At 47.7% G+C, this 16,484-nt stretch overlaps 4 protein-coding genes across 4 annotated transcripts; 2 read left to right on the forward strand and 2 right to left on the reverse strand.

Annotated features, from left to right (window-relative positions):
- The first annotated feature begins 1,419 nt into the window (after window positions 1-1,419).
- LOC120953687 (origin recognition complex subunit 5) lies at window positions 1,420-3,552 on the forward strand. The gene is made up of 2 exons (XM_040373850.2): window positions 1,420-2,694; window positions 2,764-3,552. Exons 1-2 carry the CDS (start codon window positions 2,089-2,091, stop codon window positions 3,550-3,552), a joined length of 1,395 nt encoding a protein of 464 aa, XP_040229784.1. The 5' UTR covers window positions 1,420-2,088.
- Window positions 3,553-3,557: 5 nt separating this feature from the next.
- Window positions 3,558-5,776, reverse strand: LOC120953695 (DNA polymerase subunit gamma-2, mitochondrial). The gene is made up of 2 exons (XM_040373862.2): window positions 4,990-5,776; window positions 3,558-3,839 (listed from the first exon to the last, which is right to left on the reverse strand). Exons 1-2 carry the CDS (start codon window positions 5,774-5,776, stop codon window positions 3,565-3,567), a joined length of 1,062 nt encoding a protein of 353 aa, XP_040229796.2. The 3' UTR covers window positions 3,558-3,564.
- A 38-nt stretch (window positions 5,777-5,814) lies between these two features.
- On the reverse strand, window positions 5,815-6,588 carry LOC120953703 (glutamyl-tRNA(Gln) amidotransferase subunit C, mitochondrial). The gene is made up of 2 exons (XM_040373876.2): window positions 6,142-6,588; window positions 5,815-6,055 (listed from the first exon to the last, which is right to left on the reverse strand). The coding sequence occupies exons 1-2, from the start codon at window positions 6,432-6,434 to the stop codon at window positions 5,815-5,817; spliced, it is 534 nt and encodes a 177-aa protein (XP_040229810.1). The 5' UTR covers window positions 6,435-6,588.
- A 4,368-nt stretch (window positions 6,589-10,956) lies between these two features.
- On the forward strand, window positions 10,957-15,960 carry LOC120949601 (DDB1- and CUL4-associated factor 6-like). Its single transcript, XM_040367005.2, has 4 exons — window positions 10,957-11,401; window positions 13,116-14,983; window positions 15,196-15,448; window positions 15,538-15,960. Exons 2-4 carry the CDS (start codon window positions 13,425-13,427, stop codon window positions 15,763-15,765), a joined length of 2,040 nt encoding a protein of 679 aa, XP_040222939.1. The 5' UTR covers window positions 10,957-11,401; window positions 13,116-13,424; the 3' UTR covers window positions 15,766-15,960.
- The last annotated feature ends 524 nt before the right edge of the window (window positions 15,961-16,484 follow it).

Consider the following 16,484-nt stretch of genomic DNA (forward strand, 5'->3'; position numbering starts at 1 on the left):
CGGCTAGCACCGAAGTTTTCTGGAATTGATTTCGGATAGTAGGTCCGGAATCGAAATTGGCTCTGGAAATGATTCCGGAATCGAAATCGGCTCCAAAATCGGAATTGGCTCCAAAATCGGAACCGGCTTCGAAACGAAGTCGGTTTTGACATGTCCTTAAGAATAGGCGTTTCAATTGAATGATAATATTGCCGTATCGTTATATTGATACCCGCAAAGAATCTAAATTTACATGTAATGGTGCTGTTAGATTTGGTAGATGGAATTGGTATGCTAACCCAAGCGCCACAGATTAAGCTTAAACGACTGGAAAATTGAATATCCATAGAAAAAAAAATGAAAGCTCCACAGCTTCATTGGTTTGATCAATAGATGGCGTATTAAAACTGATTATTATATTGCTATCCTTTTCTTGCAATGTGTTTCGACAAGTTTCATCTTATCATGACCTATATAGCCTTCTAACTTTCTGAGCAAAAATCTACATGAATGGTCGTGTGGTCAGATACGTGGGTATCAACACCAACGACCATTACTCAATTCTCACATGCTTCAGTGCTGGTGGTTTCCATTGGAGTTTAGTATTTAAACAATCGTATCGCCGTTCTAGTTCTAGCGATGCATAACTTCAATGCGAAACCATACAACAGCACAGAGGAAATGAGAAAGCTCTCCTCCAAGCGATGAAGCTCAACTGGTTGGGGTATCCCACCAACAGAGAGCGCCACCAGCTTTTTTGCTATTTTTAGAATGCATGAGTCGTTTGCCGTATGCTAAACGAAGTCTTTCTATATTCCGTTTAGGTAGAGAACTTGAGTCGTTTAGAAGCCGTTTAGTGGTCGTTTAGTGGATTTGTGGCACTTGGGAAGGCGTTAAGGTAAGGCGTTTGACAGAAGTTACCATGGTTAAAAAAATGAATTTGAATTGCCTTATGTAGGTTCTGTACCGAGAGGAATTTAACTGTCAGATTGCTATAAACACGTAAATAAAAGCGCATTTTTATTTTATTGCAAGGCTGAACAAAAATAGATATGCATTCAACGAATAAACAATCATCAAAGTCGTTCAAACAGACAAAAATGAAACAAATTCCATTTCAGATTCCCTGCGCGTTACCCGGCGCTCTAGCACCAATCGAACACGACATCGAACATGAAAAATGTATGTGATCCAAGGTGGATTAAAAAATATCAGGTGGTGGACTCTAGTGCATTTTGACAATTCGTCACTTGACGTAAGGTCCCCAGGATTCAAACTTTGTTTACATTTATTAAATTTGTTCATATAATTTATCTACCCCATTTTTTCGATTAAATATTCTTTAAAAATATATTTTGGACTTTACGAGTTCTTATTAAACATTAAAACATGGATTAAAGTGTGTTATTTTGTTTTATTCCGTGAATTTATTCTATAATTCATTGTATTTTCGACATTTTTGGAGATAAAAATTAATAAAACCATTATTTTTTCAATTTTCACATTGATTCCTTATTATCTACGAGCCGCATGGACAATTTACGTGAGATTAGAACTCATACTCACATGATTTTAAATTTCGTGCATGAACAAATCATCAAACCTTTTGTTGATATATCTCATTTTTTCGATAAAACCAATAGACACACAAAAATGCACATAATAACAAAGAAATCTGTTCTATTTGCTAAGCTTTGTGTGCGGAAACCAATGGTTAACGGTTCTAAAATGACGTAAAGTCCCTCAACTATGGCGACCCCCCAAAGGCGCTAATCCACCACCTGATATTTTTAATCCACCTTGCTGTGAAGCTTGTTTTGCGATAATCGCACTGTCATGTAAAAGCAACGTAAACCTGCTCAATTTGCGCGCGCTTTGTATCTACCCCTCTCTTTCTTTCACTTGCATTAAGCAAAAGCTACGAGAGCGTGATCGAAGTATGTTATTGTTTTGCATCGTGAATACGTTCAAGCGACGCCGGCTATTCAAACAACGACCATCACACAACGCTGTCCCTTGGCAGGGGAAATCCAGCTAGTCAAACAAACGAAAAGAAAAAAAAATCATTCAAGTGTTAATTAATGTCCTTTCACTAACTGTCCGCTCAGCATGGAGGCATTTGTGAAGCAGATCGCCGGGGTGCTACCCTGCCGGGACGGGTACGTGCGCCAGCTGTACCGCTACTACCGCAAGGGCGATCAGTTTCCGCCCGCCCTCTACATCTATGGCCAATCATCGACCGGGAAAGGTGCGATCTTGCGCGAAGTGTTCCGGTGCCGGTCGGCCGCGGACGAATCGCTGCGGTGCGCCCAGCTGAGCGCGATCAGCTGCTACACCAACAAGATACTGTTCGAAACGATCGTCCGCCAGCTGGAGGGCGCAGAGCTGTCGCAGTCCAACCACTACAGCATCGACTGCAAGCTCGAGTACGCAAAGGACTTCCTTGCTGCGCTGCGCCAGCGGCTCGATCCAGCCCGCTCGTACGTGATCGTGGTGCGCCATGCGGAGCGGCTGCGCGACATGGCCCACAACCTGCTGCCACTGTTTCTGCAGCTGCCGGAAGCGACCGGGCTGAACGTGTCGGTGGTGCTGGTGTCGTCGCTGCCGTTCGAAAAGTTCTACACCAAAGCGGGACTGCCGCCGGTGGTGAAGCTGTTCGTGGCGGAGTACACTCGCGCCGACATGCAGCGCATTCTGATGAACGATTACGCGCCGGTAAGTACGCGAGAAAAGTGGGAGGCTTTCAACACGCTCCTTCACTGACCCTTCCCTTCCCACACCCAGCACGTGCAGGGACTTGGCGGGCAACGGTCCGCCCCCGACCAGCTCTGGCTAGCCGCGATCACGGAGGAGTTCCATCGCAACTACGTTAGTCTGTTTCTCGGCACCTTCTGGAAGGTGTGCCGCGACGTGAAGGAGCTTCGCCTGGTGGCGGCCGAATGTTTCCCCGCCTACTGTGAGCCGGTGCGGGACGGCACCATACCGGCGCACGATTCGATGAAGCTGTGGCGCAACATTACGAAGACGCTGCGCGCCGCCCTGAGCACGATGTACATGCGGATCGGCACGAAAGCCACCGGCAGCGGTGTCGCACCGGACGGGACGGCCTGGTTGGCCCAGAACCTGGAGCTGCCGTACTACGCCAAGTACCTGCTCATTGCCGCGTACCTGGCGAGCAACAATGCGGCCAAGGAGGACCGGCGGCTGTTCATGAAGAACCACGGCAAGCAGCGGAAGCGCATGCAGGCGGTGAATGCCCGCGCGAAGGTGACGGAAAAGATGACCACCAAGCTCGGCCCGAAAGCGTTCAACGTCGACCGGTTGCTGGCCATCTTTTACGCCATCCTGGACGAGCAGGTGGGGCTGACGTGCAATCTGCTCGCGCAAATCTCCACCCTGGTGCACCTGAAGCTGTTAACGTACGCGTCGTCGGCCGAGGGCGGTGCCGGCGGCAGCGCCATGCTGGACGGTTCGGCCACCCGGCTCCAGTGCACGGTCGGGATGGACTTTATCCTGCAGATCGGTCGGATGGTTGGGTTCAACGTGCGCCAGTACCTGACCGACTTCTTCTAGCGGTGTTTACATTTACGCGTTTATTATTCTCTCTAAGTAGTGTGGCAGATCGGACAGGTGAATCGTTTCGGACAGGGTAGTGTCGCGGGAGCGCAGCTGTAGCAGGCCGGTGCGCAGCGTTCCGGCGCTTAGGAGCAGGACGTACGGTACGCCGATTTGATCCAGCCGATCCAGCGCCGGCGAAGCCTGTTCGAAGGAGAAGCTTTCGTGGACAGGAAGGTTGGCGGCGCGCAGCACGTAGGTTAGATGCTTCGAGAGGTCAATCAAGTCATTCCGCACGTTAACATCTGTCGGGGGAGGAGGAGAGAAAGGAGATAATTTAAATTTGAGACTAAGTTACTTCTACGCAGTGCTGCAAAATGTCACTGTCACTGTGTAATGCCAAAATGTCACTGTGTAATAAAAAATCTGATTGAAACAAAATCGTCACGTACTCAATTGTGATAATCAGAGGTGGTACTCAAAACAATTGGTGTGATCAATGCATGCTTCGTGACATTTTTGCGATCAAAGTCACTATGTCATGACTTTTTTTACTGTGATCAGTTCTGCAAAATGTCACTAACAAATTCCAGCTTGATCGTGACACATTCCGACTGAAACAAAATCATGTCAGCGTCACGAACTGTGATGATCAGAGGTGAGATTCAAACATTTGATACGACTATCCCATGCTTGGTGACATTGTGCGCAATCAACTCTTGGCCAGTCACTTGGTCGCGAGATTTTTAGTTGGTGATCATCATCATGGGATATATGCGATACTTGCAAGTGGTTCCAAGAATCAAAATGAGTTCATGTTTTCTCGCTCTGTTTGACCCGAAAGATAAACAAAACAGATAGAGAGAGAAAGCATGCTCATTTTGTTGTTAGAGACCACGCGCCAAGTATATTCCAAGAATGTCGTGTTTATCGCCGACAGAAAATGTCCGAGTGAGTGACCAAGAGTTGGGTCCTTACCAAAATGTCACCAAGCATGTGATTGATCCATCATCTGTTTGAGTATCACCCCTGATCATCACAGTTGTGTACGTGAGCTGACTTGAACTTCGTTTTAGTCATGAGTGTTGGTGACTGAAATAGTGGCACTTGGCAGCATTGTTCAAAGCCAGAAAAAGTCATGATAATGCTTGCGACGGTATTAACCTCAGTTTGTCAGTCAGAGTATCGCGTTCGGCATGTCATGACGCACTTTCATTGAGTATCAGCAATGAGCATCAAGCTACCACGGATATGTTCATTGTTTTCGTTGGCAAACATCTCGTGATACTCATGACATTTTGCAGCACTGCTTCCACGTAAGTTTTGTTCGAACTTCTTCCTTTTTTTAAAGCGCGTGTTTCCAAACTTTTAAAACCCAATATCGTGAGTGTTATTTTCTCCATATGGCCATTAATAAACAGTTTTATCTTTACCAGTAAATATCATACCAATTACCTGTCGCATCTTCCCCCGCACAGACGATACCGCACTTATATGGAGCTATTTTGCGGTGAATCTTCACGCACCGCTCCGAGGCAGCACACTCGAGCGCGTCCATTAGGATGGCAAGTACCGCTCGGTCAAGGTTGTGCCCCACGCGCACTATTGCTGCCTGCCGCTCGCCCACCCGCTCGCCCTCGGACAGCTCCAACCGTTCCAGCTCGACCATCTGCGCGTGCTCGGACCGGTCCAGAAACCGGGCACAGATCGATACGGCCGTCGTCCGGCCCTGGTCTGCCTCGTCGCGCCTCATGTCGGAGATGAAATACCGGCCCGGATCGACGGACCAACGCATCCACCAGATTTTGCGCTGTCGCTGCAGCTGGTAGAGGAACTGGCTGCCCATTGCTGGCGGCAGCAAATAGGTCGTGTGCAGCTCGAGAGTTTCTGGCAGCTGCAGCGCAAAACCATCGCCTAGGCTGACCAGCTGGTTCGTGCGCGCTTCCTCCACCAGCAGGCCGATCGGGTGTTTCGGCACCTTGTTGCCGTTAGCACGCTGGACCATGCCCAAGCTCTCCAGTACGCTACGATTGCTACTTCCACTGTACATTGGAATTGGGTTGCTGTTGTTACTGCCGCTGCCCAGGTGGTTCCTTGCCGTGCGCAAATTGTTACGCAACAGCTGACCGACCGACGTTAGCGATAGATCACGCACGGTTGCTCCGTCCAGCCGAAAATCGACAAAGCTACTCTGCCGACAGGTTTGCAATAGCTCGATAAAGGTTTTACCCGCCCGTGCCATACTTCTGCTACTGATGTGTGTGTGTGTGCGACGAAGACTTACGCTCGTTCGCCCTGCTCGAGCGGAATGTTGCCCGGCGGCGCTACGAAGTACTCCTCCTCGGTGATGGTTGCGTTCTGCAGCACCTCCGTCTGGCGGTCACCGTCATCCACTGTATCGGGCCGGAGGGCAAGCTTATCGCGCTCCAGCACACTGTAGAGCGGTTCCACGCCGTCCGTGCCGATGGGCAGAATGCGCGACGCAAACTCAATCGAGTCCTGCAGCGTGCCGAGGGCTTCCCTGTGGAGAACGGAAATAAGAAACACGTGCGTTAGTTTTGAGTCTGCTCGACTGCAAACCCGCATCGGGAGGCGGTCCGTATTTACTGGCTGTCCAAATCTACGAGCGATAGCCGCTCGAGCAGGCGCACTGTTTGGTGGCTGATGACGACGGGCGCTGATTGTTGATTGCCGTCGGCCGGCTCGGTTGACCGGTGCGTTTGCTGCGGAACCTTGGTACGATGCTCGAGGCGCCGCTCCGACCAGTTACGGTTGGCGGTACCGGTAACAGCGGACGACTCGGGCGTTGGCTGCAGTGAGGAGAAGCTTCTCGGTGCCAACCTTCGCGCGACCACAAAGCAACGCAGCATGCCGCAAACGCGAACCGTACTGACAAACATTCAACTGCGCTGAGTTACGCTTCTAATTATCAATTGGACCACTCAGTATCGTACGGCAGAGATTCGATTCGGAAACTAAGGTGACTGCTCCATGCGTGCTTTGTGTTTGTTTTGCTTGGAGTTTTTTTTCCGCACCCCACTGCAATGTCAAAATCAAACTGTCAATATCAGCTGTTTACCCAAGGGACAATATTTGCTATTGCGATCAAGGTATATGTATGTAGAAGGTGCTTTTATAGGTTTGCAGGTGCTAGCTTCGAAAATTGTTTTACCAAAACGATTGTCTTTTTCAACAATCATCTCCATTAATTGAGTGAAATAGGTTAAAATGTCAGTGTAATACAAAAAAGGTTATTTCTTTAAAAGTATTTCTTCCTTATATTTACATATACACATGCACCTAGTGATGGGTTGTCGGCATCGCACCCACCGACCAATAAAACCGTCGATTACCCCCGGAGCCGTTCCAAGTCATTCGGAGTCATCGGAGCCGTCCGGAGCCGTCGGAGCCTACCGGATTCGTTGTAACAGTCGGAAATATTCTGAAGAACTGAAGCGCCAGGAGCCGCTATTCGGCAGCTGTAACTGGTTGGAGCCGTCCGGAGCCGTCGGAGCCTATCGAATTCGTTGTAACAGTCGGAAGTATTATATACAGTAGAGCGTCGATTATCCGGGCAGCTCGGGACCGGACGGTTGCCGGTTAATCGATTTGCACGGATAATGGTTCAAGAAATGTCTAATTCATATAAAAATTATAAAATCCACTATTTTTAATATTAATTTACCTTGAATCAATCGATTAATCGTTAGTAGAATATTATTTTTAACAATAACTATAGGTTTGACAACTGTTCATGAACAAAAATGAATTTCGAAAATACCACTAGACACTACAAAGCTGCACATCAAACTGGTAGCTCAATTGAGTATCGCTGCAAATGTTCGCCGTACGTTTGAACAGCTGTCACATTTATGCGCACGGTTAAGCCGCCCGCCGGTTAATCCACCCCCGGATAATCGACGTTCTACTGTACTGTGCTATCGTACGGGACCGAGCACACTAGCGTACCTCGAGTTTTCGCGCACAGCGGATACCTATGGAAAAAGAGTCTATGGAAAAGAGTGGCTAAAATTAAAAAAACATCGAAAAATAATTTTGAATTTAAAAACCTAAGTTGTACAGATTAAGCTTCAACGACTGAAAAATCAAATATCCATAGAAAAAAAATGAAAGCTCCATAGCATCTCTGTTTTGCTCAATAGATGGCGTATTATAACTAATCATTATAGTGCTGTCTGTAGGGATTGAGATAGGACAGCGAAATAATAATAAAAAAAAAAAATAAAAAAAAGAAGGAGGCGATAAACTAATATATCAGTTGAATGAGAAGGATTAATACTGATAGGAACGGTTAATAATAATATTCAAAACAAAAATTGAATTACCCTTGCGAGAAAATATTTAATCAAGCAATTTGCTTGAAAGGGCGAAAGAGCGTCAAGCGCAAGACAGGCCGGGCGAAACTGGAAAGTAAAGGAAGTTGGGGAAGACGGACGTCTGTCTTGTGGTTGATCAATTGGAGTAAGGTTGTGGGGAGGTTGAAAGCGAGGAAATAAAGAAAAAAGTTTGATAAAAGTGAAAAAATAGATAAAAGTGAAGAAAAATGTCCATCGATCACGACACTGTCCTATTCTTGCAATGTGTTTCGACAAGTTTCATCTAATAATGACCTATATAGTCTTTTAACTTTCTGAGCAAAAATCTATATGAATAGTCGTGTGGTCAGATACATGGGTATCAACACCATTGACCATTACTCAAATCTCACTTGCTTAAGTGCTGAAGGTTTACATTGGAGTTTAGTGTTTAAACAATCGTATCACCGTTCTAGTTCTAGCGATGCATAACTTCGATGCGAAACCATATAACAGTACAGAGGGACGTAGAAAGCTCTCAAAGTGAGGAAAGTGCTCCACTGGTGGGGTATTCCACCAACAGATGACGCCACCAGCTTTTTTTGCTATTTTTAGAATGCATCAGTCGTTCACCGTTTGCTAAACGAAGTCGTTTTATATTCTGTTTAGGTAGAGAGTTTGAGTCGTTTAGAACCCGTTTAGTTGTCGTTTTGTGGATTTGTGGCACTTGAGTATATACCCTTCAAACAACCCGAGTAAAAATCTATTTACAGTGGAGCGCCGTTTATACTGGTACCTTTTATCCGGCTTTCCGTTTATCCGTGCTGTTGACAGTTGTGATATTGCGTTATGAGGAGGATATTTGAAAAAGCGGTTATAAGAGCACATTGTCGCAACAAAAAACACTATAATTCATGGCAAATTTCAATTTTTTTCATTGAAAAAACATGAAGTTAATAAAACCTGGGTTATTTTTATCAAAAAATAAAGAAAATTTTCCAAAACCTCAATAGGAATTGGTGATAAAATATATCACTTGAATCATTATCCGTGTTATTCGCATATCCGAGCGAGGTGAAGTCCCGAAAAGCCCGGATAAACGTCGCTCCACTGTAATAAGTCCCCAAGTGCCACAAATCCACTAAACGACCACTAAACAGGTTCTAAACGACTCAAGTTCTCTACCTAAACGGAATATAGAAAGACTTCGTTTAGCAGACGGCAAACGACTCATGCATTCTAAAAATAGCGAAAAAGCTGGTGGCGTCATCTGTTGGTGGGATACCCCAACCAGTTGAGCTTCATCGCTTGGAGGAGAGCTTTCTTATTTCCTCTGTACTGTTGTATGGTTTCGCATTGAAGTTATCCATCGCTAGAACAAGAATGGCGATACGATTGTTTAACTACTAAACTCCAACGGAAACCACCAGCATTGAAGCAAGTGAGATTTGAGTAATGGTCGTTGGTGTTAATACCCACGTATCTTACCACACGACCATTCATATAGATTTTTGCTCGGAAAGATAGAAGGCTATATAGGTCATTAAAAGATGAAACTTGTCGAAACACATTGCAAGAAAAGGATAGCAATATAATAATCAGTTTTAATACGCCTCTATTGATCAAACCAATGAAGCTGTGGAGCTTTCATTTTTTTTCTATGGATATTCAATTTTCCAGTCGTTTAAACTTAATCTGTGGCGCTTGGGTCGTGTGTTCAGATATGTGGGTATCAACACCAACGAACAATATTCAAATCTCACTTGTTTCAGTACTGGTGAAATAAATTGGTATTTAGTATTTAAATACAGTCTGTTCCCGAGTTACGCGGTTTCTGCGTTCCCAACGAATCCGCGTAACTCAAATATCCGCGTAAGTCGAATTTCACGTTTTTTGACTAAAATTCTATTGATTACTCCGAGTTTTTGATTTAATGTAGTACTTTTATATACATCATCATTTATTTGTTAAGATTCGTGCAGAAAATTCTAATATTTCCGGCTTTTAAGCGGTTTCAATTTGTTAGCAAAAATGTAATTTATACCGATCTTGAAGCAAATTGTATTGATTTGATATTTAATCTGTCAAATTTATAAAACCGCGTATCTCCGAATCCGCGTAAGTCGAGAACCGTGTAACTCGGGAACAGACTGTAATCGTTTCGCCGTTCTTGTTCTAGCGATGCATAACTTCAATGCGATGCAAGTTTGGAGTGTTGCACCTACCTTCTGGTACCGGTTTCGATTTTGGCGGAGTCATTCGGAAGCGACTCCGGATTTTTGTTGAATTCACCCATCCCTACATTGCACTGGCCAGCTGGTTATATGGTACAAAGCTACTAGCGTATAGGTGCGCTACTCTACACCCACTTTGGTGCTATAGCCGTGTTTTGTTGTTTGGGTATGCTGTCAACCGACACGCAAGAACAAGATTAGTTCATTGTGCTCTTGTTGTGCTGCTGCTCTGGGTAAATCGAAATCCCACAGTTGTCGCTTCAATTGCCGCTACGCGATTGAGTTAGCCGTAATTTAATGTAACGAATTCAAACCTTTCCTTCATAGGCGTGGTAGGCGCCGTGTGAGCAAAGCGCAGCGTTCAAAGGTTTAAAACATTAGAAAAAATCGAGTGCCGCCAACCCAAGGTGGATTTAAAAATATCAGGTGGTGGACTCTAGTGCATTTTGACAATTCGTCACTTGACGTAAGGTCCACAGGATTCAAACTTTGTTTACATTTATTAAATTTGTTCATATAATTTATCTGCCCCATTTTTTCGATTAAATATTGTTTAAAAATTTATTTTGGACTTTACGAGTTCTTATTTAACATTCAAACATGTATTAAAGTGTGTTATTTAGTGTTATTCCGTAAATTTATTCTATAATTCATTGTGTTTTCGACATTTTTGAAGATAAAAACAAAGAAATCATTTTTTTTTCAATTTTCATATTAATTCCTCATTATCTACGAGTCGCATGGACAATTTACGTGAGATTAGAACTCTTACTCACATGATTTTAAATTTCATGCATAAACAAATCATCAAATCTTTTGTTAATATATCTCATTTTTTCGATAAAATCAATAGACACACAAAAATGCACATAATAACTAAGAAATCTGTTCTATTTGCTAAGCTTTGTGCGCGAAAACCAATGGTTAACGGTTTTAAAATGACGTAAAGTCCCTCAACTATGGCGACCCCCCAAAGGCGCTAATCCACCACCTGATATTTTTAATCCACCTTGCGCCAACCGAACAGTTGTTATGCTCGCAAACTTCACGCAACCGACAGTTGCTATTTGTCAGTCTCGAAAGCGAACCGAACCCGCGGTACATTGTATAATTGTGCAAAATCTCTCGCAGTCGCTCGGCCAAAATAAAACAAATTGCATTCAACGCACCGGACCCAGCAGCTTCGCAACCGGTACGAAACCTTCCGTCTATCCCGCTTGTTGATGCGTTTTGTTCTTGTCGTTGTGTTTACACCGTCGCGGTGCTACCGGAGCCGCCTCTGAAGGAAGTTAATCCCGGTGCCAAATCGATTTTCGCGTAAGTATTGTCGCTCTCGCACGGACACAGTAGGTCTGCGCGGATAAAGCCATCCCCGGTAGCTTCGTAATCAACGCAATCAACAGCCGCTGCCACCCAGCGTACACCAGCCGGCGTTCCGGGCGTCGTAACGGGTGTCACGACGTTGCAATCGGCCCCGGTCGCAATAAAGGTGCAGGTTATGCCAGCTACACTGCCTCCTTTTGACCTTCGAATTACTTTTGCAGCGAAAGGCGTTGGTTGTTTTTTTTGTTCACCCTTTTTGCTCACTTCGGAGAGGTTCCCGAGCGGTTTCTGCAGCAACATCCTGCGGAATCGCTTGCGTGGGGCTAGAAACCTGCCCAGCCCCACCGTCGAAATATTCGCCGGAAAGGTTGTAAATCGGGCGTCAAAGCAGCATTCCGGCATTCTAAAATTAGTCAAACGGTGCGCCGCCAACGTGCAGTGCTTGCGCTCCGAAATAATTACGTGTCAAAGGGCCAATTGTGTAGCCCTTCTTTTTTGTTTTTAGTGGAGCTATTCCAAACATCTGCTACTACTCGGTACAAAGTTTTTCAAGCGAAGAGAGCACCATAAACACCCGCGGTGCCCGTGTTTAATTATGGTATTTTTTTTTGTTCTCTCGCCCGCACCACTTGCGCGCGAACGCTGCATGATATTGTGGCCCATTCTATTATTAGGGGTTAACGCTTACTGAACCCTTTCTGGTTGTAAATGCCCCAAGCGGTGCCCACACCATCCGTGCTCCAACAGATTACAGCACACACTTGTGTGGTACAGCCGAGCCAGGTTTTGTTGAATCGACGTCCAACGTCGATATCTAATCTGGTTGCATGATGCTGTCCGTTTGCGTACGATACGATCGTTACGGGTCGCTCTACCTTTGATAGCAAGTGGAGTACTTCAACCTACCTTTTGCGCTGTCCAATGCTTGCGCAGAATCCTTCCTACGAATCATGTTGATCCAGTCGGTTTGAAATGGTCGTTATCTAATTTAAACTGTTATCACTACCTTTGGTTGAGTTTGGAGTAGGCAGCCACTGGAACATGGATTTATATTAGTGGTGCAAGCTCGGAATCGGACCAACCCGATTCCGATTCCGTTTTCGCAATCAAATCCAATGCTGGAATCCAACTCCGGTTAACTCCGGAGCCGATTCCGGAGTCGACTCCGGAGCCAATTGCGAAGTCGGCTCCGGAATAGATTCCTAGATCGGAATCGGTCCCGAAATCAGAATCGGCTCCGGAATGGGTATCAACCTGAGAATCGCAATTTGCTCCGGTAATGGAATCAGGATTGACTCCAGAAATGGAATTAGCTCCGAAATGAGAATCAGTTCTTGAATTGAAAAAAGGAGTTTCAGAAGCAACATAAGTCCAGAATTCTCCATGAGAATGGATCGTTTACAAGTAAAATTTGATTCTTTTTGGCTATCAAAACGTAGCATTATTGGACCCATACGCCTATTTTTATGGAGATGCCGAAACCGACTCCGTTTCGAAGCCGATTCCGATTTCGGAACCGATTTCGATTCTGGAACTGATTTCAATTCCGGAACCGATTCCGAAGCCGATTCGCTAGCCGAAATCGATTCCACCGAAAACTTCATTTTTCCCATCACGAAATCTTCAATTATATCCCTTTAAGAGCAAACTGCATTGTTGTTTTGCCACCTCTAATTTAAAGTGCTCAACGTATGATCTTTCATTACAGTGTATGCAGCTCTTCGCGACTCCAGCATAATGATAAAGCTCTCGCCCCGGTACAGCTCCACTCTAGTACGCTTCAGCATAATAGCAGTCGCTGAGCAGCGTACCTGTTAACAAATGAGCCGATCGGAGGGGAAGTTAAACCGTGCTGTACATAAATAGTTTACGTAGTCACTGATCCGCCCTTAGGCGCGCGCTCCCTACAATCAAACACCCACACTAGCCGCTTGGACAGCAACATTCAACATCGTTGAAGCCAATACGCGCCCCAGCAGATTGTGCAGAGCAGGAACAGCCAAACACGAAGCAAAGGATGCCGCACCGTGGAAAGCAAACCCTGTTCCGCGACCTGCTCGATGGTCCGCGGACGGAGCCGGCCCGGTACCGGAGCCGGTTGCAGCGCGACGCGAAGAATTCCCTCGCCCAGCTACAACGGCTGGAGCGCTGGAAGGAGATCAAGGCGCACAGCGGCTGCGTCAACACGCTGTCCTGGAGCACGGACGGGCAGCTGCTGCTGTCCGGCTCGGACGACCAGTACATTGCGATCTCGAACCCGTTCACCGGCCAGCAGCAGCGGACGAAAACGCGCCACCGGGCGAACATCTTCAGCGCCCGCTTTCTGCCCCAGTCGGACAACCGGGTGGTGGTGTCCTGCGCCGGCGACGGTACCGTGCTGTACACCAACCTGAACCAGGCCACCGGCGAGGAGACGCACGCGAGCGGCCACTTCGGCTGCCACAACACCGGCACCACGTACGAGGTGCTGACGGTGCCGACCGAGCCGCGCTCGTTCATGTCGTGCGGCGAGGACGGCACGATCCGGCTGTACGATTTGCGGCGCGTCAGCCACTGCTACAAGGCGCACTGCCGGGAGAACATACTGATCGCGGGCCCGGGCGCGATCACGGCCATGGCCCTTGCGCCGGTCTCGCTCCACTACATTGCGGCGGGCAATGCTGCCGGCTGCGTGCGCATCTACGACCGCCGCTACCTGGCGGTGAAGGGGGCAAACGATACGCCCAGCGAGCGGCACACGGCCGCGGTGAAGGTGTTCACCATTCCGGCGTTCGAGGACCGGACGTACCGCGTCACCTCCCTCGAGTACGACCGGTGCGAGCAGCAGCTCCTCGTCAACTACTCGTCCGACCATCTGTACCTGTTCGACGTGGCCAACCACGAGGGCGTGGGCGAGGCAGGTTGCCGCAAACCAGCCGCCCGGTCGGTAGTCATCCCCGGCAAGGTCAGCACGGCCCGCCAGTCCGAAAGGCACGGCGGAACGGGGGGCAACTTTCTCGCCGGCACCATGCCGGTGCGGCGGCTGCGGCTGCGCGGCGACTGGTCCGACACCGGGCCGAACGCGCGACCGGCCCACGAGCTGTCGTCGAGCATGCCGCTGGGCCAGGTGCGGCCGCAGCTGCAGGTCACGATCATGAACCGCATGGCGGACGTGATGTCGCGCATGCTGACCGATCCGCGCGTTCGGCTGACGCTCAGCAACTCGCGGCGCATCCGAAATCTGGCGCAGCGCGACCCGCCGGAGGATATGGCGGACCTGCTGCAGCAGGTGCAGCACCAACGGCAGGAGCCGCAACCGTCGACGTCCGGGCAGCAGCGCGTAACGGCGGCGGGTAGCGTAGCACCCCCGCGCCCCGTACACAGCGACGATGATGACGATGACGATGAGGAGATTACGCAAGCGACGCAGGAGCGAGAGCAGGCCGAGGCCGACGGCAAAAAGCCAGAAGAGGACAGTGACGGCCCGAGCCCAAGTGCTAGAGGGAACAAGGACGACGGCACGGAGGACGACACTTCCTCCGCCTCCACCAACTTTGACTACGTCAAGCAGAAGTTTATCGGCCATCGGAACACGCGGTAAGTACCTGCCGCGTAGCCAACCTACCAAGCCGAGCGTGTCTTTTAATTGTGCTCCCAACATCCCCCCCCCCCCTCTCTCTCTCTCTCTCTCTCTCTCTCTCTCTCTCTCTCTCTCTCTCTCTCTCTCTCTCTCTCTCTCTCTCTCTCTCTCTCTCTCTCTCTCTCTCTCTCTCTCTCTCTCTCTCTCTCTCTCTCTCTGTTCTATGCAGGACCCTCATTAAGGAGGCAACGTTCTGGGGTGACGATTTCGTCATGTCCGGCTCGGACTGTGGCAGTATCTTCGCCTGGGACCGGTACACGGGCAAAAACGTGATGCTGGTGACGGCCGACCAGCACGTGGTCAACTGTGTCCGGCCGCACCCGACCCTGCCGATACTGGCCAGCTCGGGCATCGATTACGACATCAAGGTGTGGATGCCGCTGGCCCAGGAATGTAACTTCAGCGAAGAGGTTGCAAGCAAAGTAAGTGTCGAGCCTCGGCCCTGCCCTCTCTGTCTGCCCATTTGCTTACCTACCGTACGCATTGCACGGTTTCGCTTTTCTCTTTTCAGCTCATGAAGCGGAACGCTGTGATGTTGGAAGAGACAAGGGATATCATAACGGTGCCAGCATCGTTCATGATTCGTATGCTAGCGTGTATGCACACGCTGCGCAACCGGCAGGATGGTGTCGGCGGTGGCGGTGGTGCTGATGGTGGCGGTGCTGGTGGTGCCGACGCTGACGCTGGGGCTGCCAATGAGCACAACGCCGATACGGAATCCGACGCGTCGGAGGGGTAGATGGCGCGCGCACATTGTACGTTAGTGCGGTAGAATGTCAGTTACCAAAGGAGGCACTTACATGTTACGGATGTACGTTAGAGTAGCGATTGAAACACGCAGAGCCAGGTAGGCAAAGCAGAAAGCAGGAAAAAGAACTACAGGAAAGGAGGCGCGGAATGAAGTTAATAAATTCTCCGTTGCGAATAATTTAATTATATTTTACATAGTCGTAGGAAATTTTAAAAAACTGAAATATGATTTCTTTGCGGTATTGTTTAAGGCACCTTTCTCAAGGACAGAACCATTGCCTTAAATTCACCACACAACACAAAAAAAAAACAGAACTAAATCTATGGCAGGAGGAGTTGCGCATCTTTTGGGTTGAATCGCTTTTGCTAGTTATTAAAATATTTAACGCACCTCGGCATTGCCGAGTACAATCATCGTAACACAGAATTTTCTCTTAACTCCTGACGCTAGAATATTTCAGCTGTCTGTAGGTTAATAAAACCGAGCGTAAGATATTATATGGGCTGATAATCTAGCAAAAATTAACAATCTTGGTGTGTTACTCTGTTTACTGCCATTTTCAGCGAACTCAATCCGAACACGTTGGATGAACTGATTCTTTTTTTTCAGCACGGACGCCATTGCCGTGTTGCTAGATGAACTGTTGCATTCATCCACGAATAACATTATTTAAATGCGAATGTAAGCCTTAGGCTGCAATTGCCATA

Source organism: Anopheles coluzzii, chromosome X (assembly GCF_943734685.1).
Source record: "Anopheles coluzzii chromosome X, AcolN3, whole genome shotgun sequence".
Lineage (NCBI taxonomy): Eukaryota > Metazoa > Arthropoda > Insecta > Diptera > Culicidae > Anopheles > Anopheles coluzzii.